This window comes from Geotrypetes seraphini, chromosome 13 (assembly GCF_902459505.1).
Source record: "Geotrypetes seraphini chromosome 13, aGeoSer1.1, whole genome shotgun sequence".
NCBI lineage: Eukaryota > Metazoa > Chordata > Amphibia > Gymnophiona > Dermophiidae > Geotrypetes > Geotrypetes seraphini.
The window spans coordinates 64,607,411-64,630,458 of NC_047096.1; the positions used below are offsets into that span (position 1 = coordinate 64,607,411).

At 45.1% G+C, this 23,048-nt stretch overlaps 1 protein-coding gene across 8 annotated transcripts in view; it reads left to right on the plus strand.

Moving 5' to 3' along the window:
• ZPBP2 (zona pellucida binding protein 2) overlaps window positions 1-23,048 on the plus strand; it is a 99,902-nt gene that overhangs the window by 6,511 nt on the left and 70,343 nt on the right. For 6 of the 8 annotated variants that reach the window (XM_033917405.1, XM_033917410.1, XM_033917403.1 and 3 more), the window contains exon 3: window positions 13,764-13,889. The exons of the other annotated variants lie outside the window; for them this stretch is intronic. In XM_033917405.1, the coding sequence (XP_033773296.1) occupies window positions 13,764-13,889 (126 nt within the window). The remainder of the gene's footprint in view (window positions 1-13,763; window positions 13,890-23,048) is intronic. 8 annotated transcript variants of the gene reach the window in all.

A 23,048-nucleotide genomic window follows, 5' to 3' on the forward strand; every position in this document is an offset into this window, starting at 1 on the left:
CTGAGTTGTAGGAGGGAACTGAGTCTGTAGTGTAGCGGAGTCAAGGTGAGAACGTATTTTGTCTCCTTTGTCTGTAAAGTAGTCTGAGAGTGTTTCGCTGTCAAGTTCAGTGTTAAGATACCGATTGTCTCCTTGTGAATATATTTTTTGTTAGTTTGAAAAGGCTTTTAAATGTATTGGAGATCTATAGGTAGGTTAGTGGTTATGATTTGCACTGGATTTGCCATAATTTCAGTACACGTTTACGATACAAGTTTTATCCTAACTTGACACATATTAGGGGTCTAATACTAATATATATAATATACAGTTTACAGGTTTACAATTTTCATAGTTATTCTTACAGTGCAAGTTTTCCAGTACAAGTTTTATTCTAACTTAACACACATAGACAGTTTACAGGTTAGATTTGCTATAGTTATTGTGCAAGATTTTTCAATACAAGTTTTCCTTACGTGACACATACCAGAATCTGGTACCAATATACGTTTTTTTGTAATCCATCAGTCAAGGTCAGGGGAGTTAGGTGAAGAGATATGTTTTTATTGCTTTCCTAAAGTTGAGGAGTCCTTCAAAGGATCTGATCTGCAGGGATAGTCAATTTCAGTGGCTTAGTATGAAGTGGGAGTAGGAGTGTCATTTTGCGGTTTGCAGTTGAAGGGCACAACCAGAGGGTGTTTTGAGGTATATTTCATCCTGGGAGTGGAGGGACCTGTTCAGCACGTATGGATGAAGCTTAGCTGTCATGTAGCCCGGCGCCATGTTGTGCAAGGATTTGAATGCTAGCATCAGGCCCTTGAAGACACAATGTTTGGCTACCAGCAACCAGTGAGCCGAAGCTAGAACCTGGGAGACAGGGTTGCGGGCACGGAGGTTTTTTAGGAGCCTATGCAGGCAGGCACCACCACTGCAGGGGATGTAGCTGTGCTCACAGACCTCTACAGTCCAGATCTGGGTGAGGACCCCACCGTGCGGAGGCTCTTTAAGCCTTCTGTCTTGATTGGTTTAATTTCTGAATCCCTCCAGGAGTTGAAATTGGAGGTGGGGCAGTCAGCAGCTGTGGAATGCTCTCTCATGAGTAGCATGAAGCCGCAGTCTTTGTACTTCCCTGATCATCTGGACATTGCAAAAATGCTCACAGATCACTGGAAGGTGTCTGAAGGGCCTCTGAGAGTTGCTAGAGCCATGTCTAAACTCTACATGATGACATACATGTTTAACCAGTGTTTTGTGTCCCCGAAGGTGGATTCCTTGGTGGCACAAGTTACCAAGTGTACTTCTCTCCCTAGTGAGGGAAAAGTTCTGGTGAAGGATGCACATGATCGTAGGATTGATTTTGTCCTCTAATAGCTCTTTGGGCTGAAGGCAGCTACTTCCTTTGTGGCCAGAGCTTGCAACTCAAAACTTGTCCATGATCCTGATAGGATCTTCCCTTTTTAATTTCAGGCATTGATTATGTGGCAGATACATTGTATGATCTCTTCAGAGATCACCAATCTCCGCGCATAGGATGTTGTGGTCCGGTGACTCATCCTCTAAGGTGACACTCAGTAAGCTTCCTTTTAAAGGGCAATTACTGTTTGGTGAAGGTCTGGACAACCTTATGGCCAGTGTGCAGGACCGAAAACCCAAGTCCTTGCTAGAGAGTAGACCTCGGTACTCTCGAAGACCGGGATAGTCTAGCTTTGTCCCTCCAGATGTTTCTGTCAGTATTATGAGGGCTCCTCGGATCAGATCCTGTCAGTCAACCAAACAGTTTGGTGGAACCCGACATCCACAGTCTTCGGGGAACCATTCTGCATCTATCCCAAAGAAGCAATTATGACGCCAGGCCCTCAGTCGGTCCACCGCAGATCGGAAGGCAACTTTTGACCTTCCTGGAGGAGTGGATGGTCATCATCTCTGATTGCTGGGTCTTGGATATTCTTCAGGATGGCTATAAATTTGAGTTTTATTGGCTCCTTCCAAGTGAGCATTGTTTTTTTTGTTGGGTTTTTCGGTTTTTTTTAAATTCTTTATTCAATTTTTAAACTACAGATGTGCACAATAATTAATACACTTGCATAGAATATTAAAATTAAAGTACATTAAACTTATAAAAATTTATAAAAAAAGAAAATGATTTCCCCCACCCTTCCACCTATTAATCAATAAATACCTTCAAAAACAATCAAAACATACCTCCTAAACCAGGGGTCTCAAAGTCCCTCCTTGAGGGCCGCAATCCAGTTGGGTTTTCAGGATTTCCCCAATGAATATGCATGAGATCTATGTGTATGCACTGCTTTCAATGCATATTCATTGGGGAAATCCTGAAAACCCAACTGGATTGCGGCCCTCAAGGAGGGACTTTGAGATCCCTGCCTTAAACCAATTCCAAAACGTACCTCCTGCCTTGGATGTGTATGTTTAAAGGGACATCTAAAGAGATCAATTGTTACAGTATTTAGTTAATGGTTCCCAAACATCCATAAATTTCTTGTAATTTCCCTGCTGAATGGCCATGAACTGCTCCATTTTAAAAATATAACAGAGGGATTCCCACCAGAATGTGTAATTTAATCTATCCCAATTTTTCCAATTTTTTAAAATAAGCTGCATGGTAACCCCTGTCATTATAAAAAGAAGTTTGTTATTTCTCACAGATAGTTGACTCTTCGCTCTCATAAATGTACCAAATAAAATGGTATCATATGATAATGCCACTAGATTGTCCAATAAATTATTAATTTGATCCCAAATAGATCTCCAAAATTTCAGTATCAAGGGACAACAGTATAATAAATGATCCAATGACCCAGCTTTGAGATGACAGTGCCAGCATCTATTAGACTTGGAACTATTAACTTTGTGTAAACGAACTGGGGTCCAAAAAGCTCTATGTAACAAGAAAAGCCATGTTTGTCTAATAGATGCAGACACCGTACATTTCATCCTCCAAGTCCAAATTCGTGGCCATTGAGACGCAGTAATCTGTTGTTTTATCTCAGTGCTCCAAATGTCACGAAGACCATTCTTTGGTTTCTTATTCAAAAATCCAGATATTAATTTATACCACTGAGCGTCCTGGTGTCCCAGGAAGTCCGCCTGAAAGCATAATACCGGAAAGCTATATTGATTTTTAAGATTCCTCCTAAATGGCCTGCTTCAACTGCAACCATCCATAATTTTGTGATTTATTAAGACCAAATTTGTGTTGCAATTGTGAAAAGTCAAGCAGCTGACCATCTGATATAACATCATCTACAGTGCGTATACCTGCCTGCATCCAGTGCTTCCAGATGACCTTAAACCTGCCAATTTGGATCTTGGAGTTCAGCCAAAGGGACTGACAGGTGGATTTATGAATCAGAATATTTATTAAATTATTAATATATTTTAAAGTTTGCCATGTATCTAATAAAATTATATTGTCCTTATACAGCCTAGGCATCTTGATACTCAAAACGTGACATAATCTCAATGGAGACAGGAGCTGCCATTCCAGTCATAACCAATCAGGAAGATTTTCCATGAGCTCAGGGAGGATCCAATACATACCTTGACGCATTATATAGGCTTGATGGTACCTATAAAAGTTGGGGAAATTTACCCCACCCTCTGCAATTGATCTTTGTAAAGATACTAGAGTTTTCCCTAGCCAAATAAATTTGGTGAGAATACTATTTAACTTTTTATAAAAGGACCCCTGAAAAAACACTGGTAACATATCCATTTGGTAGCAAACTTCAGGCAAAATTATCATCTTAACAGTTTGGACTCTCCCCCACCAAGACAGATGTATTTATTGATTAATAGGTGGAAGGGTGGGGGAAATCATTTTCTTTTTTTATAAATTTTTATAAGTTTAATGTACTTTAATTTTAATATTCTATGCAAGTGTATTAATTATTGTGCACATCTGTAGTTTAAAAATTGAATAAAGAATTTAAAAAAACCCGAAAAACCCAACAAAAAAAACAATGCTCACTTGGAAGGAGCCAATAAAACTCAAATTTATAGCCATCCTGAAGAATATCCAAGACCCAGCAATCAGAGATGATGACCATCCACTCCTCCAGGAAGGTCAAAAGTTGCCTTCCGATCTGCGATGGACCGACTGAGGGCCTGGCGTCATAATTGCTTCTTTGGGATAGATGCAGAATGGTTCCCCGAAGACTGTGGATGTCGGGTTCCACCAAACTGTTTGGTTGACTGACAGGATCTGATCCGAGGAGCCCTCATAATACTGACAGAAACATCTGGAGGGACAAAGCTAGACTATCCCGGTCTTCGAGAGTACCGAGGTCTACTCTCTAGCAAGGACTTGGGTTTTCGGTCCTGCACACTGGCCATAAGGTTGTCCAGTTCCATTGCTCACACATCTCCGTGACCTTTAGCAATAGATTTTTCATTTATTTTCATTGTTTCCTCTAGTGTTTTATAAATCCAAATTCCTACATACTTGTCCTAAATGTACTTGTGCCAATGCCTCTTTGGGACATATGTTCTGGTCTTTCCTGCGTATTTCCCAGTTTTGGCAACGTTTGGGACACTACACTACATCATTGTGGGGCCAGCGATGGACATCAGCCCCACGGGCACTTTTTGGATATTATATCATCGCATCACCGAAACCTAAAAGACTATCAGCTTTTATTGCCAGGGTGATGCTCCTTGGTAAGAAAGCTATTTTGACTAACTGGTTGTCCAATGAACCGCTGTCTTATGCCAGTGGAGATCATTGATGATTGTACATGCCTCCCTGGAACGCAGGCAAATTGGTGACCTGGATTCCAATCCTGGACGTTGTGTTTGCTCTATTTGGGAACACTTTGGGATGGACCTTACTCCTCATGCCCGCAGTAGACTTTTGAACTTATGATTTTCTTCTTCTCTCTCTTCGTTGCTCTTGACATGTAGATGGTGTGTGGGTTTGTGGGAATGAGGGGTGGTGGGGGGGAGGTTGGGGGTAAAGGTATATTATCCCAGGACAAGCAGGCAGGTATTCTCACTAGTGGGTGATGTCATCCGACAGAGCCCCGATACGGACGTCTCACAAGCATGTCTTGCTTGAAGAAACTCAGAAGTTTCGAGATGCCCGCACCGCGCATGCGCCAGTGCATTCCCGCCCGATGGTCCGGGCGTGTCTCCTCAGTTCTTTTTCTTCCGCGGAGCTGAGAAGTTTACTTCAATTCTGCGCCAATTGAACCCGTTTTTTTGCCTTCTGCATCGCCGCGGTTTGAGTTCTTTTGCTCTTGCCGTGCGTTTGTTTCTTTCTTTGATTTCTTTTTAAAAAAAAAAATAAAAAATTTTTCCTTCCGACACCGGGTCGGCCGTGTGGCTTGGGCCCCGCACCTTCGACCTTGCGGCGGAGCTTTTCCGGCCTATGTCCCGGTCGATCACCGGTTTTAAAAAGTGTAGCAAGTGCCAGCGCGCGATTTCTCTCACGGACCCGCATCGACGCTGCCTGCAGTGTCTGGGTCCGGACCACTTTCCGAAATTGTGCCGGCCTTGCTCCACTCTCACAGTGCGGGCGTTTAAGCGCCGCTGCTTTTTGTGGGAGTCGATGTTCAAGATGGAAGCTGCGTTGGATCCTTCGGCTTCGACATCGACTGGTGCTTCGACTCCGTCTGCGAAGCCCTCTGCCTCCCCTGCTGCTTCGGGCCTTCTGAAACCGGCTTCGTTTACACCGGTTTCGGCCTCGACCTCGGCGCCGGTGCCTCCCTCCATCTCCATGGAACAGGTACCGACCCCTACAGTTCCACCGGTGGTGCTCAAAGTGCCGAAGGCTGGCAAACAATAGCACTCGGCACCGAAAGAGCGCGGAGACCGTGCGGAAGGGCCCCCTTTTGGTGCAGATCCCTCCATATCGGCTTCGTTGCGGTCCATCTTGGAGGCTCAGTTTGTGGAACTCATGACCACCATGGGACCCCGGCTGATTGCCACGATCCAGGGTGACCTACCAGTTCCGATTCCGAGGGGCGGGCCGCCCCCTCCTCGTTCTCCGCGCCGCACGACCTCGTTGCTCGGCGAGGAGGAGCAACGGTCAGTGGCCAGTCCCTCGAGGAAGGCCTCCTTTAGTGACATGCCTCCCTTGGAGCCTATTCCCTCGAGGAAGGCCTCCCTTAGTGACTTGCCTCCCTTGGAGCCTATTACCCCTCCCCATGACACGGTGTGGCATCCACCCTCGGGCACAGCAGGAAACAGTCCTGGGCACAGCAGGAAACAGGACGAGTTCTTCTGAACCCCCTATCAAGCCTGGGCGGCGTCTTGGGAGGCGTCGAATTTTCCTCCTCTCCGATCTACGGCTTCGAGCCTTATCTGCTCTTTCGAGGCTTCTGGGGACCAGCATACTCACCGACGGTCTCGATCCCCCTCCAGGCATCGAGAGGGGCATCGATCCAGGCACTTTTTGAGGCATTCCTCTCGGCACTCGACCGTTTCTCCTCAAAAGAAATTGCCTCGTATGGGGTACTCTGCTTCGGCTGGGTCTCCTCCTCCGGGACCGGAGTTCGAGGACCCCAAGGTTTTTCACTCACCCTATTGTTCGCAGGCCTCTGTAGAGCCCGAGGCCTCGACTTCTTCCAGTCCTTCTCGAAGACCGGCGCTGGCGGACCAACTGTCTTTTTCCTCTTTTCTAAGACAAATGGCGGATGATCTGGACATTACCCTCGATTCTGGTTCTCGATACTCCAAGGAGTACCTCGATACCATGCACTTGCCTCATCCCCCAGCCGAGTCCCTACGCCTGCCTCTGCATAAGTTCCTCGACCAGACCTTCATGAGATGTTTTGAGTCTCCTTACTCTATCCCTGCGGTCCCTGGAAAATTGAATGCTCGGTACCGCACAGTGCATCATAAAGGCTTTGAGGGGCCTCAGCTTTCCCATCAGTCCCTCCTGGTCGAATCCTCTCTCAAGCGGTCTCATCCAGCCCAGGTGTATGCTTCGGTGCCTCCGGGCCGCGAGGGCAGAACAATGGATAAGTTTGGATGATGCATCTATCAGAATTCTATGATGGCATCCCGAGTTCTAAATTATAATTTCCACTTTGCCACTTATTTGGAATTCTTTCTTCCTGTACTTCGGAAGTTTATGCCCTACATCAAGTCCCAGGCTCGTTTTGAGTTCGAGGAGGTAGTTGCTTCGCTGTCCCAGCTTCATCTTCAGTTGATGCAATCTTCCTATGATGCCTTCGAGCTCTCGGCCCGGGCTGCTGCCTGCTCTGTGGCGATGCGCCATTTGGCCTGGCTGCGTACCATTGATATGGACTCGAATCTTCAGGACCGACTGGCAAACGTTCCGTGTGCTGGGGCGGATCTTTTTGACGAATCCATCGAGACAGTCACGAAGAAATTGTCTGATCATGAAAAGTCCTTTCAGTCCATTCTTCGGCCGAAGCCTAAGCCTCAGCAGTCTCGACCGCCCTTGATCTATCAGAGGCGTTATCAGCCGAGGCAACCAGCGAAGCGGCAGCCTCCTCCGAAAGCTCAGCAAAAGCCTCAGCCGTCTACTGTCCCCAAGGCTCCTCAGCCTTTTTGACTGTCTATTGGAGAGCATATCCAACCTCGTTCTGCCTCCCCCTATTTTTCCCATCGGGGGGCGCCTCCATCAATTTTATCATCGCTGGGAGGCTATCACCACCGACCTCTGGGTCCTTACTATCATCAGGGAGGGGTACTCTCTTCAATTCCATCGGGTACCTCCGGACCACCCTCCAAGAGAGTATCCTTCCAACTTGACTCAGACCGCCCTTCTTCTTCGGGAAGCTCAGGCTTTGCTCCGGCTTCGGGCCGTCGAGCCGGTCCCGGTGGACCAACTCAACCGGGGGTTTTACTCCCGGTACTTCCTTGTTCCGAAGAAGACGGGCGACCTCCGGCCCATTCTGGACTTCAGGGTCCTCAACAAATTCCTGGTCAAAGAGAGATTTTGCATGCTGACCCTTGCTTCTCTCTACCCCCTCCTCGAGCAGAACGACTGGTTATGCTCTCTGGATCTCAAGGAGGCCTACACTCACATTCCCATTCATCCGGCCTCTCGCAAATTCCTCAGATTTCAGGTGGGACATCTGCATCTGCAGTATCGAGTGCTTCCATTCGGCCTGTCTTCGTCCCCCAGAGTCTTCACAAAGTGTCTGGTAGTAGTGGCCGCTGCACTCCGGAACCAAGGTCTTCAGGTATTTCCCTACCTCGACGACTGGCTGATCAAGGCTCCCTTGGCCTCAGGGGTCATCTCGGCAACCCTGTCCACGATTCTGTTCCTGCAGAGTTTGGGATTCGAGATCAACTTTCTCAAATCTCATCTACAGCCTACCCAGTCTCTCCCCTTCATCGGGGCGGTCCTGGATACCATTCGTCTCAGAGCATTCCTTCCTCCTCAGCGCATGGATGCTCTTCTTCATCTCTGCCAGTCTGTGTCTTCTCGCCAATCCATCGCAGCGAGACACATGATGGTCCTCCTGGGCCACATGGCCTCTACAGTTCATGTGACGCCGTTTGCCAGACTCCATCTCAGAATTCCTCAGTGGACCCTGGATCCGTTGACTCAGCACATCATCGTCACTCCTGCTCTTCGGCAGTCTCTACTTTGGTGGATGACCTCTTCGAATCTATCCAGAGGTTTGCTGTTTCACACTCCTCCCCACCAGAAGGTTCTCACAACCGATTCATCGACCTATGCCTGGGGAGCTCATCTGGATGGTCTTCGCACTCAGGGATTCTGGACCAGTGCGGACCGACTCCATCAAATCAATCTCTTGGAGCTCAGAGCCATCTTCAATGCTCTTCAAGCTTTTCAACATCTGCTTCATGACATGGTAGTCTTCATTTGCACAGACAACCAGGTCGCCATGTATTATGTCAACAAGCAGGGGGGGCACGGGCTCGGCCTCCCTCTGCCAGGAAGCTCTCAGAGTCTGGGATTGGGCGGTTCGCCACAATGCCTTCCTAAAAGCTGTCTACATTCAGGGGAAGGACAATGTCTTGGCGGACAACCTGAGTCGTCTTCTCCAGCCGCACGAATGGACACTCCATGCCAAGACCTTTCGTCAGATATTTGCACAGTGGGGGACGCCTCAGATAGACCTCTTTGCGGCTCCCCACAACTTCAAGCTGCCTCAATTCTGCTCCAGGATCTACACTCCTCATCGTCTCGAGGCAGATGCTTTTCTGCTGGATTGGGGGAATCGCTTTCTGTATGCGTTTCCTCCTTTTCCTCTCATTCAAAAGACTCTGGTCAAGCTGAGGTCCGACCATGCCACCATGATTCTGATCGCTCCTCGGTGGCCCAGACAACCTTGGTTCTCCCTTCTCCTTCAACTCAGCAGCAGGGAGCCATTCCTTCTTCCAGTGTTTCCTTCACTGCTTACTCAGCATCAGGGATCTCTGCTTCATCCCAACCTGCAGTCTCTCCAACTGACAGCTTGGTTCCTCTCAACGTAACTCCTCACCAGTTTTCCCAGGCGGTGAGGGATGTCTTGGAGGCTTCCAGGAAGCCTGCTACCCGTCATTGTTACTCCCAAAAATGGACTAGATTTTCTTCATGGTGTGTTTCCAATTCTAAGGAGCCTCAACGAGCCTCCCTATTGTCAGTTTAATAAAATGTAAGGATGGTCGCACCCCCACAATGTTAGGTGATAGGGGTTAAGTGAAATGCACACTGACCAACGCCAGGTCCCAGGTTCAGTTCCCTCACCGATGACTCACCAGGAAGTAGAATCAGAGGCACAGCCAGAGGTTTTTGCATAAAGAATATATTCTAGAAATAGTCTTACAGAAAAGCAATATTTATAATCATTACAATTAAGTAGAGAGTATTACACTTAAATAGAGAGCCCAGCAGTTCCCCTGCCTTACAGAGTCCAGAAGGAATTGAGTGTGAAGTTTCAGGGAAAGGCAGAGAGAGAGAGAGAGGGGGATGGTGATGTTTCGTGTTCCATAGATAAAGAGAAGGATAGACAGAGAGATAGAGAGAGCTCAAGAGAGAACCAGAGTGCCAAGCCAAGAGCCAAGAGATAGCTAGATAGAAAGAGAGAGAGAGGGCCAAGACCCCCCTCCTGATAGCTTGATAGGAAAAGAGACACAGATAGCTCCATAGAAAAAGAGAGAGATTGATAGAGCAGAGAGCAGGCTTTTATACCTTGGAATCTTATTCTGAATAGAGAAAATATTGTATCTCCCAGTATCTTTCTGTTTAGAACTTGCAAACTGTTTGAAACAATGGTTTATTTAATTGACAAAGGAGGGCGTAATACCTGCAAGCATGGTGATGGGATTAGGTCTCCGGCTTCTTTGTTTCTTGATCTGTGCACTTGGACCTAAGCACCCTCTTAATCAGACATTAACACCTTTTAGCTAGTCATGATTCAATCAGGGAAACTTAACACAGTTTCCCTGCCTTACAGAGTCTATCTGCATTCCCATGCCAGGGTCAGATTGATATAATTTCCCATAGGCTTTTGCTGACATAAGTAATGCCAACTAAAATGCTGAATGGTAGCGACAGCTAGGCTGACACCTATCTTCTGTATTGGACTATCTTCTACACCTGTCTCAGTCTGGTCTCAAGTCTACCTCTATACGAGTTCACCTGAGTGCTATTGCGGCTTTCCATCAGCCTCTACAAGGGAAACCTCTCTCTGCTCATCCTGTGGTTTCCAGATTTATGAAAGGACTTTTCCATGTCAATCCTCCTCTCAAACCTCCTTCAGTGGTTTGGGATCTCAACGTTGTCCTTTCTCAGCTTATGAAACCTCCTTTTGAGCCTCTCAACAAGGCTCCGCTAAAGTTTCTCACTTGGAAAGTGGTTTTTCTAGTGGCCCTCACGTCTGCTCGCAGGGTCAGTGAGCTTCAGGCCTTAGTGGCGGATCCACCTTTCACAGTATTCCATCATGACAAGGTGGTCCTTCGCACTCATCCGAAATTCCTGCCTAAGGTGGTCTCTGAATTTCATCTCAACCAATCTATTGTACTTCCAGTGTTTTTTCCAAAGCCTCATTCTCATCCTGGAGAATCAGCTCTTCATACTCTGGACTGTAAACGTGCTTTGGCTTTCTACCTGGATCGCATCAAACCACACAGAACTGCTCCTCAACTTTTCGTCTCCTTTGATCCAAACAAGTTGGGACGACCTGTATCGAAGCGCACCATCTCCAACTGGATGGCGGCTTGTATCTCTTTCTGCTATGCCCAGGCTGGATTACCCCTTCCCTGTAAGGTCACAGTCCATAAGGTCAGAGCAATGGCAGCCTCGGTAGCCTTCCTCAGATCGACACCGATTGAGGAGATTTGTAAGGCTGCCACTTGGTCCTCGGTTCATACATTCACCTCTCATTATTGTCTGGATACTTTCTCCAGAAGGGATGGACAGTTTGGCCAAACAGTGTTACAAAATTTATTCTCCTAAGTTGCCAACTCTCCCACCATCCCATTGAGGATAGCTTGGAGGTCACCCACTAGTGCAGGGGTGTCCAATGTCGGTCCTCGAGGGCCGCAGTCCAGTCGGATTTTCAGGATTTCCCCAATGAATATACATGAGGTCTATTTGCATGCACTGCTTTCATTGTATGCTAATAGATCTCATGCATATTCATTGGGGAAATCCTGAAAACCCGACTGGATTGCGGCCCTCGAGGACCGACATTGGACACCCCTGCACTAGTGAGAATACCTGCCTGCTTGTCCTGGGATAAAGCAATGTTACTTACCATAACAGTTGTTATCCAGGGACAGCAGGCAGCTATTCTCACGTCCCACCCACCTCCCCTGGGTTGGCTTCTCTGCTAGCTACCTGAACTGAGGAGACACGCCCGGACCATCGGGCGGGAAGGCACTGGCGCATGCGTGGTGCGGGCATCTCGAAACTTCTGAGTTTCTTCAAGCAAGACATGCTTGTGAGACGTCCGTATCGGGGCTCTGTCGGATGACATCACCCACTAGTGAGAATAGCTGCCTGCTGTCCCTGGATAACAACTGTTACGGTAAGTAACATTGCTTTTTGTGCACATTTATGAGAACTCTGTTGTTAGTTTCTGTATTATTTGCTGGCACTTTATTGACAACTTTAATAAATATATTTAACATAAATCCAAATTCCTAAATACTTTATACCTTCTTCCTTCCAAAGAAAGGGGAATAAATCAAACAAACCTTTTGGGCAATGGACATTTAGTGGAAGAACTTCTGATTTACTCCAATTTATTTTACGCCCTGAAAATTTTCCATATCTCTCAATCAAATCTAGTAAATGTGGAATTTCTCAAATGAATTTGTAAATGTGGAATTTGTAAATGTAAATGTGGAATTTCTCAAATCTAGTAAATGTGGATTTCTCAAATAAAGCAAAATGTCATCTGCGTATGCAGAGACCTTATATTCCAAGTGAGCATTGTTATATAAACAAATTCATTAAGATTTATGCAAGTGTGCATCTTAAATGCTGAATAATTCTAAAAATGCTAATAGAGAAATTAACTCTTGCCACAGAATCTTTAAAATCTGATGCAGGAAACTAGAGGCTGTGGTTTATTGTTTTATATTTTAATCGTTTTTCTATACTGTTTTATTCTATGTTATAAGGCTGTTATGTTGTGTACCATATATATTCGAATATAGGATGAGATTTTTGGGCCAAAAAAAATGGCCCCAAAATGGGGGTCTCATCCTATATTTGGGTCATCACCCGACTCCCCTCCTGAACTTGATGCAGGCCAGGACAGGAGGATCCCATCTGTCCTGGCTGATACTAACAATTTTTTTATCCCCTCCCCCCGCATACCTTTTCTCACATCCCTGGTGGTCCAATGGTGTATGGGCAGGAGTGAACTTTCTGCGCTCCTGCCCTGTGCCCCTCCTTCCGATCTGGTGGATAGTGGCCAGTGGCACATAGGCACACAAGAGCAAGCTCCTGCCCGGCCCTGCACCACTCACTGAATGGCTGCTGCCAGTTCTCGCAAATCCTGTGAGAACTTGCGGCAGCCATTCAGAAAGCGGTGCAGGGCCAGGCTGAAGCTTGAGAAGCTCGCTGCTGCATGCCTGTGCGCCGCTAGCCACCAGATTGGAAGGAGGGGTGCAGGGCAGGAGAGAGGAAAGTTCACTCCTGCCCATACACTGGGGATGTGAGAAAAGGTATGCGGGGGAAGGGGGGTAAAAAATTGTTAGTATTGGCTGGGACGGGAAACGGATGGGATCCCTCCTGTCCCGATCAACCACTAGACCACCAGGGGGTGAAGAGGGTACAGGGCAGGAAGGTGGGACATAGTGTAGAGCCTGGCAGGGAGGGGGGACAGGATGCAAAGCCTTACAAGTAGTAAGGGGTCTGGGTTCAGAGCCTGGCAGGGAGGGGGGCTGGCTGCATAGAATGGTAGGGCAAGGAGGGAAGGGGGTTGGGTGCAGAGCCTGGTAGGAAAGGGGGCTGGGTTCAGAGCCTGGAAGGGAAGGGGGCTGGGTTCAGAGCTTTGCAGGGCAGGGAGGGAAGGGGACTGGGTGCAGAACCTGGCTGGCAGGGAGGGCATGAAGGAGGGGAAACTGGGTGCAGGTCCTGGTAGGGCATGGCACTTGAATATTATGTCCCCGTCTTATATTCGAGTCAACCATTTTTTTTTTTCCCCTCCTTTTTGGGGAGGGGGAAAGAGGGTTCTCGACTTATATTCAGATCGACTTATATTTGGGTATGCATGGTAAGTATTTCTTGCTTGCTCTATAGTATTGCTCCTGTCTGTTTCTGCTGTTTTTCTCATTCTTGCTTATCTCTATACTCATGCCTGTCTTCTGCTTTTGTTTTGTAGTTAATGTCTATGTGAAAATGTATAAGAGCAGTCCATTCCTTGCATGTTTGGATGAGTCTCTTTCTCAAGAGGAAATCATAGACCCCTTTTTTCTGTGGATTGGCCCAGATGGAAGAAACTTAAAAGGCAAGAAATTTTGTTTGCACATGGGTCCTTATCAGCTAGTCTGAGGTAGACTTTGGTTTTAGCCTCTGACATTGTTTAATTTTGTATTTCTTGTTCTTTTGGATATTATTATTCTTTCTAAACCAAGAGAATTTGAAAAGGATTAAATAAAAGAGGTCAAGAATGTCTATGGGCGAAATAAAACTCTGAAAATTAACAAAACAAGATGAAAAATGTTGTGGGAAAAATGGGTAAAAAGAAACAAGAGTTTTAAAATAGCCAGATCAGATGGGATGTTTTGGAGAAATAAGCTGCCCTCCCATTAAAACATCCCTATGTGAGAATGAGTTCCAGTGTAGAGTGTGACATGGGGACAAAGTGTGGTCCTGTCCCCACATGCTCTGTCCCCATCCTTGCTCTGTTCCTGTGCCGAATTGAGGAGGCAGGCAGGGGGGGGAGAAAAGAAAGAAGATAACCAGAAAGAAACGAGCAGGCAGGAGGGGAGAAAAGAAGCCTGAGAGGAGCGGGAAGCCAGGGGCAGCGGCGAGAGTAAGCTCCGCCCACCCCCACTACGTCATTGCCCGAATGCCCCCTTAAAAGGGGTCCAGCCAATGGCGCGCAGCCTTTCGGCGTGCGGAGAAGGCGAGTGGCAAAGGCGCTCGCCTTAGCGAGAGCGCCTTTGCGAAGGGCCTCAAGAAGGGCCGAGTCAGTACATCCAAGGACACCAGAGAAGACCAGCAAGGTAAGGACAACAACAAATAACAGCTAAATAACCAAACTAGCACAAAAAAAGCCAAAAAAAACCCCAAACAACATAGTACACGCAGAGGGAGCACACATACATACGAAACAACAACAGAAATAGGGAAGTAGCAAGCAGAGAAGAGAACACACACACACAAGCAAAAAGGTACCAGCAATAAAATAAAAAGTACTCCAAAAAGGTGGACAGCAATGGAAGCAGAGGGAATCCAGAAGAGGAGCTTTCCAGTGTACTGCACAGACTGCCATATATACGACTACCTCCCCTCGGGGAGGCAGTCTTATGTATGCGGTCGGTGTCAGGAACTGAAAAGCTTGAAGACTTAGGAATTTGGATTAAAAATACAGTGGATGACACAGTAAGAGAGAATGAAAAACTTTTATTAAAAAAGGTTGCAGAATTATGTGAACGTTGGAATCCATTACATTTATCTTGGTGGGGGAGAGTTCAAACTGTTAAAATGATGATATTGCCTGTGGTTTGCTATCAAATGGTATGATACCAGTGATTTTTCAGGGGTCTTTTTATAAAAAATTGAATTTGATTATTATCAAATTTATTTGGCTAGGTAAAACTCCAAGAATTGCTCTAGTTTCTTTACAAAAGTCAATTAAGGAGGGTGGGGTAAATTTTCCAAACTTCTATAGGTATCATCAGGCCTATATTTTACGTCAAGGTATGTATTGGGTCCTCCCGGATCTCATTGAATACACTTCAGATTGGTTATATTTGGAATGGCGACTCATGTTTCCTTTGCTCCCATGTCATGTTTTGAGTATCAAGATGCCCAGATTATATAAGGAAAATAGAATTTTAATGGACACTTGGAAAACCTTAAGATATGTCAGTAATTTAACAATTATTCCTATCAGTAAATCAACAAATCAATCTATATGGCTAAATCCCAAGATTCAAATTGGCGGTTTTAAGATCGTCTGGAAGCATTGGATAATTGCAGGAATACGAACGTTTAGTGATGTTATTTCAAATGGTAAACTGCTTGATTTTACACAATTGCAACATAAATTTGGGCTTAATAAATCACAATATTTTCGATGGTTGCAATTAAAGCAGGCCATTCAAGCAGGGTTCCCTGAATGGAAAACTCTTAATACCCATAAGAACATAAGCAATGCCTCTGCTGGATCAGACCTGAGGTCCATCTTGCCCAACAGTCCGCTCACGTGGCGGCCCAACAGGTCCAGGACCTGTGCAGTAATCCTCTATTTATACCCTTCTATTCCCTTTTCTAGCAGGAAATTGTCCAATCCTTTCTTAAACCCCAGTACCGTACACTGCCTTATAATGTCCTCTGGAAGCGCATTCCAGGTGTCCACCACACGTTGGGTAAAGAAGAACTTCCTGGCATTTGTATTGAATCTGTCCCCTTTCAACTTTTCCGTATGCCCTCTTGTTCTTTTATTTTTTGAAAGTTTGAAGAATCTGTCCCTCTCTACTCTCTCTATGCCCCTCATGATCTTATAAGTCTCAATCATATCTCCTCTAAGTCTCCTTTTCTCCAGGGAAAAGAGACCCAGTTTCTCCAATCTCTCAGCGTATGAAAGGTTTTCCATCCCTTTTATCAGTCGTGTCGCTTTTTTTTGAACCCTCTCGAGTAACGCCATATCCTTCTTAAGGCACGGTGACCAATATTGGATGCAGTATTCCAGATGCGGGTGCACCATCGCCTGATACAGCGGCAGGATAACTTCTTTCGTCCTGGTTGTAATACCCTTCTTGATTATACCTAGCATTCTTTTTGCTCTCAGGCAGACTTTCTGGGACACCAGGCCGCGCAGTGGTATAAAACTATTAGTGATCTTGTTAATAAAAAACCTAAAAATGGTCTTAGGGATATTTGGAGCATTGAGATTAAGCATCAGATTTCAGCATCTCAATGGCCACAAATTTGGTCTTGGAGAATGAGATGTACAATATCGGCATCTATGAGACAAACATGTTTTTTTCTTTTGCATAGAGCATTTTGGACCCCAGTTAGATTACAAAAGTTAAATAGTTCAATGTCTAATAGATGCTGGCATTGTAATCTCAATGTAGGGACTTTGGATCATCTTTTATTTTATTGTCCCTATATCTTAGCCTTTTGGAACTCAATCTGGGATCAAGTAAATTGTTTATTGGAAATTCATGTCGCGTTGCCATTCAACATATTACTAATAATTGGAAAGACCACAGTAGACTTAATTTTAATTTTTGGTGGAACTTGTTATGTCATGTATATAAAATGGAAATATCTTTAGCTGTAAATTCTGGAAATTATAAAAACTTTATTAAAATATGGGAGCCATATCTCCAACATGCGACAGACTGTAATGCCAACGTTTACAGTCCAGCCAACCACTTCGGGCGGATCTGCTGCTGAGTCTAGGGGAAGACTCAGTTTGGACGGTGATTTATCACTGAGCCCAAGAGAGCCACACATGCCCCCAGTGCCTGGAGGTACATCGAAGGACCGGTTGCTGTGGGGGAGCTCCTGAATGTAGCGGGAGAGATGCTACCGAGACCCGATGTTGACCCGGAAGTTTTATCATCAACGCCGATGTCGATTCCTGACGGGAGTCGCAGCGGTTAGGGAGTAGTGAGCTCCGAGCAGCAAGTGGTGGAGAGGCTGAGGCAACCCAGGATTCGGCACCTGGAGGAGTCGCTGAGGATAAGCTAGTGGCTATTTCCCCCTCAAGCCACTTGTGAGGCCTCACGTGGTCACACTTGACTCAATCTGGACGGCTTTGGAGAACCTGCATTCGGTATGTGTTAACTTTGTCTCAGTTACTTTAAACTCAACTTCTAAGATAGACCTGTTGGAGACATCACTTCAGCAGCAACAAACAGAGATAAAGAATTTAGAGAAAACAACAATAGAGACTAAAAATTTGATGACTAAACAAATTTCTGATAAAATGCTTCTCCTGAGGAATCTAAATCTAAATCTAAACCTTAAGTTTATATACCGCATCATCTCCATGAGAATGGAGCTCGACACGGTTTACAAGAACTTAAAATAGTGGGTAGAGAAGAAGAAAAAGGATTATATGAACTTATGTGTAGAAGGGGGGAGAGAAAGGGGGGAAGGATAGAGCTACAATTTGCTGAAAAGCCAGGTTTTCAGTTGTTTGCGGAATAACTGAAGGGAGCTCAGGTTCCGCAATGGGGTGGTGAGGTCATTCCAAAGACCTGTGATTTTGAAGAGAAGGGATTTTCCCAGTTTGCCTGAATAGTGGATGCCGCGTGGAGAGGGGAAGGCTAGTTTAAGCCTTTGGGCAGTTCTGGAGGAGTCGGGACTGGAGGAGTTGAAAGACAGTGGGATAAGAGGAGGCAGGATTCCATGAATGATCTTGAAAGCCAGGCAGGAACATTTGAAATGGATTCTGGAGATTATTGGGAGCCAATGAAGTTTGGCAAGGAGTGGGGAGGCATGGTCAGACTTGCGTTTTGAGAAGATCAGTTTGGCTGCAGTATTCTGGATTAGCTGGAGTCTTAGAATACTTTTTTTTGATAGATTTAAGTAGATGGCGTTGCAGTAATCTAGTTTGGAGAGGATGATGGATTGGACAAGGATGGCAAAGTGTTGTTAGCTGAAGTAGGATCTAGCTTTCCTCAGCATGTGAAGGCTGAAAAAGCATGATTTTGCCAAGGAGTTGAGGTGGTCATTGAGGGAGAGAGAGGAATCGATAGTGATACCAAGGACCTTGCATGAGAACTCGAGCTGTAGTGTATCGCCTGTGGGTAGTGTGAAAAGTGTGGGCAGGTGTTCGAATTTTGGGCCGAGCCAGAGTAGTTTTGTTTTAAATTCGTTTAGTTTCATCTGTACCGAGAGGGACCAGGCACGGAGTCTCATTATGCAAGCTGTAATGTTTTCGTGGAGGTTGGTGAGGTTCTGGTCAGTCTCAAGGAGGACAAGGATGTCATCTGCATAAGTGTAGATTGTTTCCAGGGGGGATAGTTGAAAGAGTTTCAGGGAGGACATGTAGATGTTAAAGAGAATAGGGGAAAGGGGTGATCCTTGAGGGACACCGCAAGATGGAGTCCAAGGAGTGGACATGGTGCCATTTGTGTTGACGGTGTAGGAACGGGAGCGTAAGAAGTTTGAGAACCACATTAGGACGGTGGAGTCGATTCCAATCTCGGAAAGTTGGTAAAGTAGTATGTCGTGATGGACGACATCAAAAGCATCGGAAAGATCGAATTGTAGTAGGACAGCGAATTTGTTACGTGAGTGTAGTTGTTGTACCTTTGAAATTAGGGAAACTAGGAGGGATTCAGTGCTAAAGCAGGGTCTGAAGCCATGTTGGTAGGGGTGAAGAATGGAGCATCTCTCGAGATAGGAGGAGAGCTGGGTAGCAACTATGATTTCTAGAAGTTTGGTAAGTAGAGGGATATTTGCTATGGGACGGTAGTTTGATGGTAGGGAGGGGTCGAGATCGGCTTTTTTCAGAATAGGTGACAAGGCAATGTGGCCCATTTTTGTGGAGAACAAGCCTGATAATAGAGCAGAGTTAATGAGTCTCGTAAGGAAGATTGAAAACTTGGAGAATCAACATAAAAATTTGAACCTGAGACTTCTAAATTTTCCAGTAGCCAAGTTTATGTCACCCAGGGAAACTTTTAGGAATTTCATGACAACTATATTGAAGATATCAGAATCTGATCTTCCACCATTACAAAAAATGTATTACTTAAAGAAAAAGTCAAATAAAGAAGGAGAATTAGTTAGAGGTGGAGACCAGATGGATTTATCCGATATATTACAATCATCTGATATCGAAATAGAGGGTCAGGCTACTTTACTAGTCTCTCTTGTATTTCATCAAGACAAAGAATTGCTGCTGAAATTGTACTTTAAATTGAAACAAGCATCCTGCTTGGGAGGACGAATATATGTTTCCTGATGTCTCAAAATGGATACAATCTAGAAGAAAAGAATTTCTAACATACCGAATGAAAGTGATTTCATTAGGGGCAGTAAATGTGTGGTTTCCTTTCAGGAAACTAAATATGTATTTTTTGAACCTGCCCAATTAGGCTTTTTCTTAGAAGGTAAGGGTGTCTCTATGCATCCAGATTGAACCAGGATTGTGTGGCGTTAATTTTTGGAAGGCTGTTACTGCTCTTTATTTTAGAATTCTTAATTTGATTAATGTACCCCTTCCCCTAGGGGTTGTTTTCTTCTTCTTTTCTCCTTCACTTATTGTGGACTATGTTGAATGTAATATTTCCTTATGTTAATTTTGCTTATCAGCATGTACTGATTGTATTGTATTTCAGTATTTCCTTATCATTGTGATGTAATGATAATTTGAAATGATAAATAAATTAAAAAAAATATATAGGAGCCATTAACATCCTTTTGTAATGATTAAACACCATTTTTATGTTGAATATACACCACTTATTCTAAAGAGGGGGGAGGTTTTTTATTGTAGGATATATTTTTCCATAAATACTAATGGGGGTGGAGGGTGGGATGAGGGATGCTTATATGCTTACAAAATATAATAGTAAGATTTTTCAAGTGATATGTTAATTGTTCTTGTTTTGAGATGTGTACACTTGATGAAAGTTTGAAAATGAATAAAGATTTACAAAAAAAGAAAAGCTTGAAGACGGAAGTTAGTCGACTGAAGTGCAGGATTCAGGAACTAGAGGGACTTTACATCACAGAAAACCCAATCGGGACGACTGAAGACCCTATGAGAGTGAGGCACATCAAGGAACAAGTCCAGGAGCTCGAGAAGTTCATTGAAGAGGCCTACAGGAGGGTGGAAGAAAACGGACAGCATAGGGAAGATGAAGTTACACCCACATGGAATGGAAAACAGGAGTAATCTGATTCCAAGGAAGAAGACGCCCATAGAAGTATCCCGCAAGAAGAGGAGGCAAAGTCTTGGTGATGCTTAGAAGAGGTAGCAGTGAAGCACATCGAGGACACAGACCTACGACCGGAGCAAAAACTGAATAAAGGAAAGTATGTGATCCTAGTGGGAAACTCAATCCTAAGGCAGGTAGATAGCCACATAGCAGGAGGGAGAGAGGATCGACTAATGACCTGCCTCCCAGGAGCAAGAACAAAGGACATCGACGACAGAATTGAAAGGATCCTAGAAGAAGCAGAGACAGAAGAGACTGCAGTGATGATCCACATGGGACAAATGATGTCAGCAGGAGAGACTACAGTAGGAATGCACTGATTGAACAGTTCAAGACTCTGGGAATGAAGTTGAAGATGAGGACTCAGAAGATAGTGTTTTCGGAGATCCTACTAGTACTAAGGGCAGATGTGAAGAGGCAGACGGAACTATAGTCAGTAAATGCATGGATGAGGAGATGGTGTGAGGAAGAGGGGTTTCACTTTGTGAGGAAATGGACAACAATTTGGGGCAAAAACAAGCGCTTCAGGAGAGATGGACTACACCTGAGTGCGGCGGGAAGAAGACTTCTAGCAAACAACGTCAGAAGAGGAATAGAGCAGGCTTTAAACTACGAAGAAGGGGAAAGCCAACAGTCAACCAAGTGTTGATAATTCGGAAAAAGGTATCCCGAGAAGATACTGAGAGGGAAAAATGCTGGGAAAAATCAACGGGCAAAATACAAGACTTGACAGATCAAGAGGATGATAAGAAGAACGTAGCACAGGGGGAAGACACAATGGGCAAAAAACAAGAGCTGACAGCTCAAGATGAGGATGATAAGAAGAGCATAACACAGGAAAAGAAAACAAAGACAAAAAACACCAGGATTTAAACTGCATGTATACTAATGCAAGGAGCCTAAGGAACAAAATGGGAGAATTAGATGTCATGGCCAAAAATGAGAACCTAGACATCATTGGAGTCTGTGAAACATGGTTGAATGAAGAAAACAAATGGGACATAGTACTACCGGGGTACAAACTTTATCGCGAAGACAGGTCAGGTCAGAAAGGAGGAGGAATAGCCCTATACATAAAGGATAACATGCACTTGACCAGAGTGGCGACGATCGACAAATTGGAATCACTATGAGTTAAAATATCAGGAAGAAATGGGCCCGAGATAAAGATAGGCCTGTACTATTGTCCACCTAGGCAATCCGAAGCAAGCGACGAAGAAATGAAAGCCGAGATGAGGCGAGAATGCAAAAGCGGTAACATGATTGTTATGGGAGATTTCAACTATCCCGGGATAGACTGGAGTCTTGGAAACTCAAAATGTGTTAGGGAGACCGGATTCCTGGAGGCTATACAAGATTGCTTCATGGAGCAGCTTGTCAGAGAACCGACGAGAGGAAATGCCACTCTGGACCTTATCCTCAATGGGCTAAGAGGACCTGCAAAGGAAGTGGAAGTAGTGGGACTGTTGGGGAAACAGCGATCACAACGTGATCAAGTTCAAAGTTGAAGTAGGAATATCGAAAGGGAAGAGAACCACAGCGACAACATTAAACTTCAAGAAATGTAAGTACGAAGCGATGAGAGTAATGGTAAGAAAGAAACTTAGGAACAACTCAAAGAAATCCCAGACTGTAGAGCAAGCTTGGTCACTATTCAAGGACACGGTGAGCAAAGTGCAAAATCTGTACATTCCCAGATTTAGAAAAGGATGCAAAAAGAACCGAACTAGAGACCCGGCGTGGATAACCAAAGAAGTGAAGAAAGCGATAGGAGACAAGAAACATTCATTCCGGAAATGGAAAAAGGACAAAACCGGGGAGAACTGGAAAGAGCACAGGAAGCATCAAAAAGAATGTCACCTTGTGGTTAGAAGCAAAAAGAGAATATGAAGAAAGGCTAGCCAGGGAAGCAGGAAATTTAAAGCCGTTCTTCAGATATGTTAAAGGGAAGCAGCCAGCTAGGGAGGAGGTGGGGCCGCTGGATGACAGAGATAGAAAAGGAGTGGTGAAGGAGGAAAAAGAGGTGGCGGATAGACTAAACATGTTCTTTTCGTCAGTATTTACAAAGAAGGACACATCCTGGAACCTGAAAAAATCTTCACAGGGGACCAGGTAGAGAAATTAACATCAATGGAGGTGTAAGCCTCGAAGACGTACATAGGCAGATAGATAGATTAAAAAGTGACAAATCTCCGGGCCCAGACAGAATCCACCCCGGGGTTTTGAAGGAACTAAAGGAGGAAATAGTGGAACTACTACAGCAGGTTTGTAACCTATCCCTGAGTATAGGCGGATTGGAAGATAGCAAATGTTACGCCCGTCTTTAAAAAGGGATCAAGAGGTGACCTGGGGAACTACAGACCGGTAAGTCTGCCCTCGGTTCTGGGGAAGATGGCGGAAGCTCTAATAAAAGACAGCATCGATGAGCATCTAGAAAGAAATAAACTGATGAAAACAAGCCAGCATGGCTTCTGGAATGAAAGATCGTGCCTAACAAACTTATTACACTTCTTCGAAGGAATTAACAAACG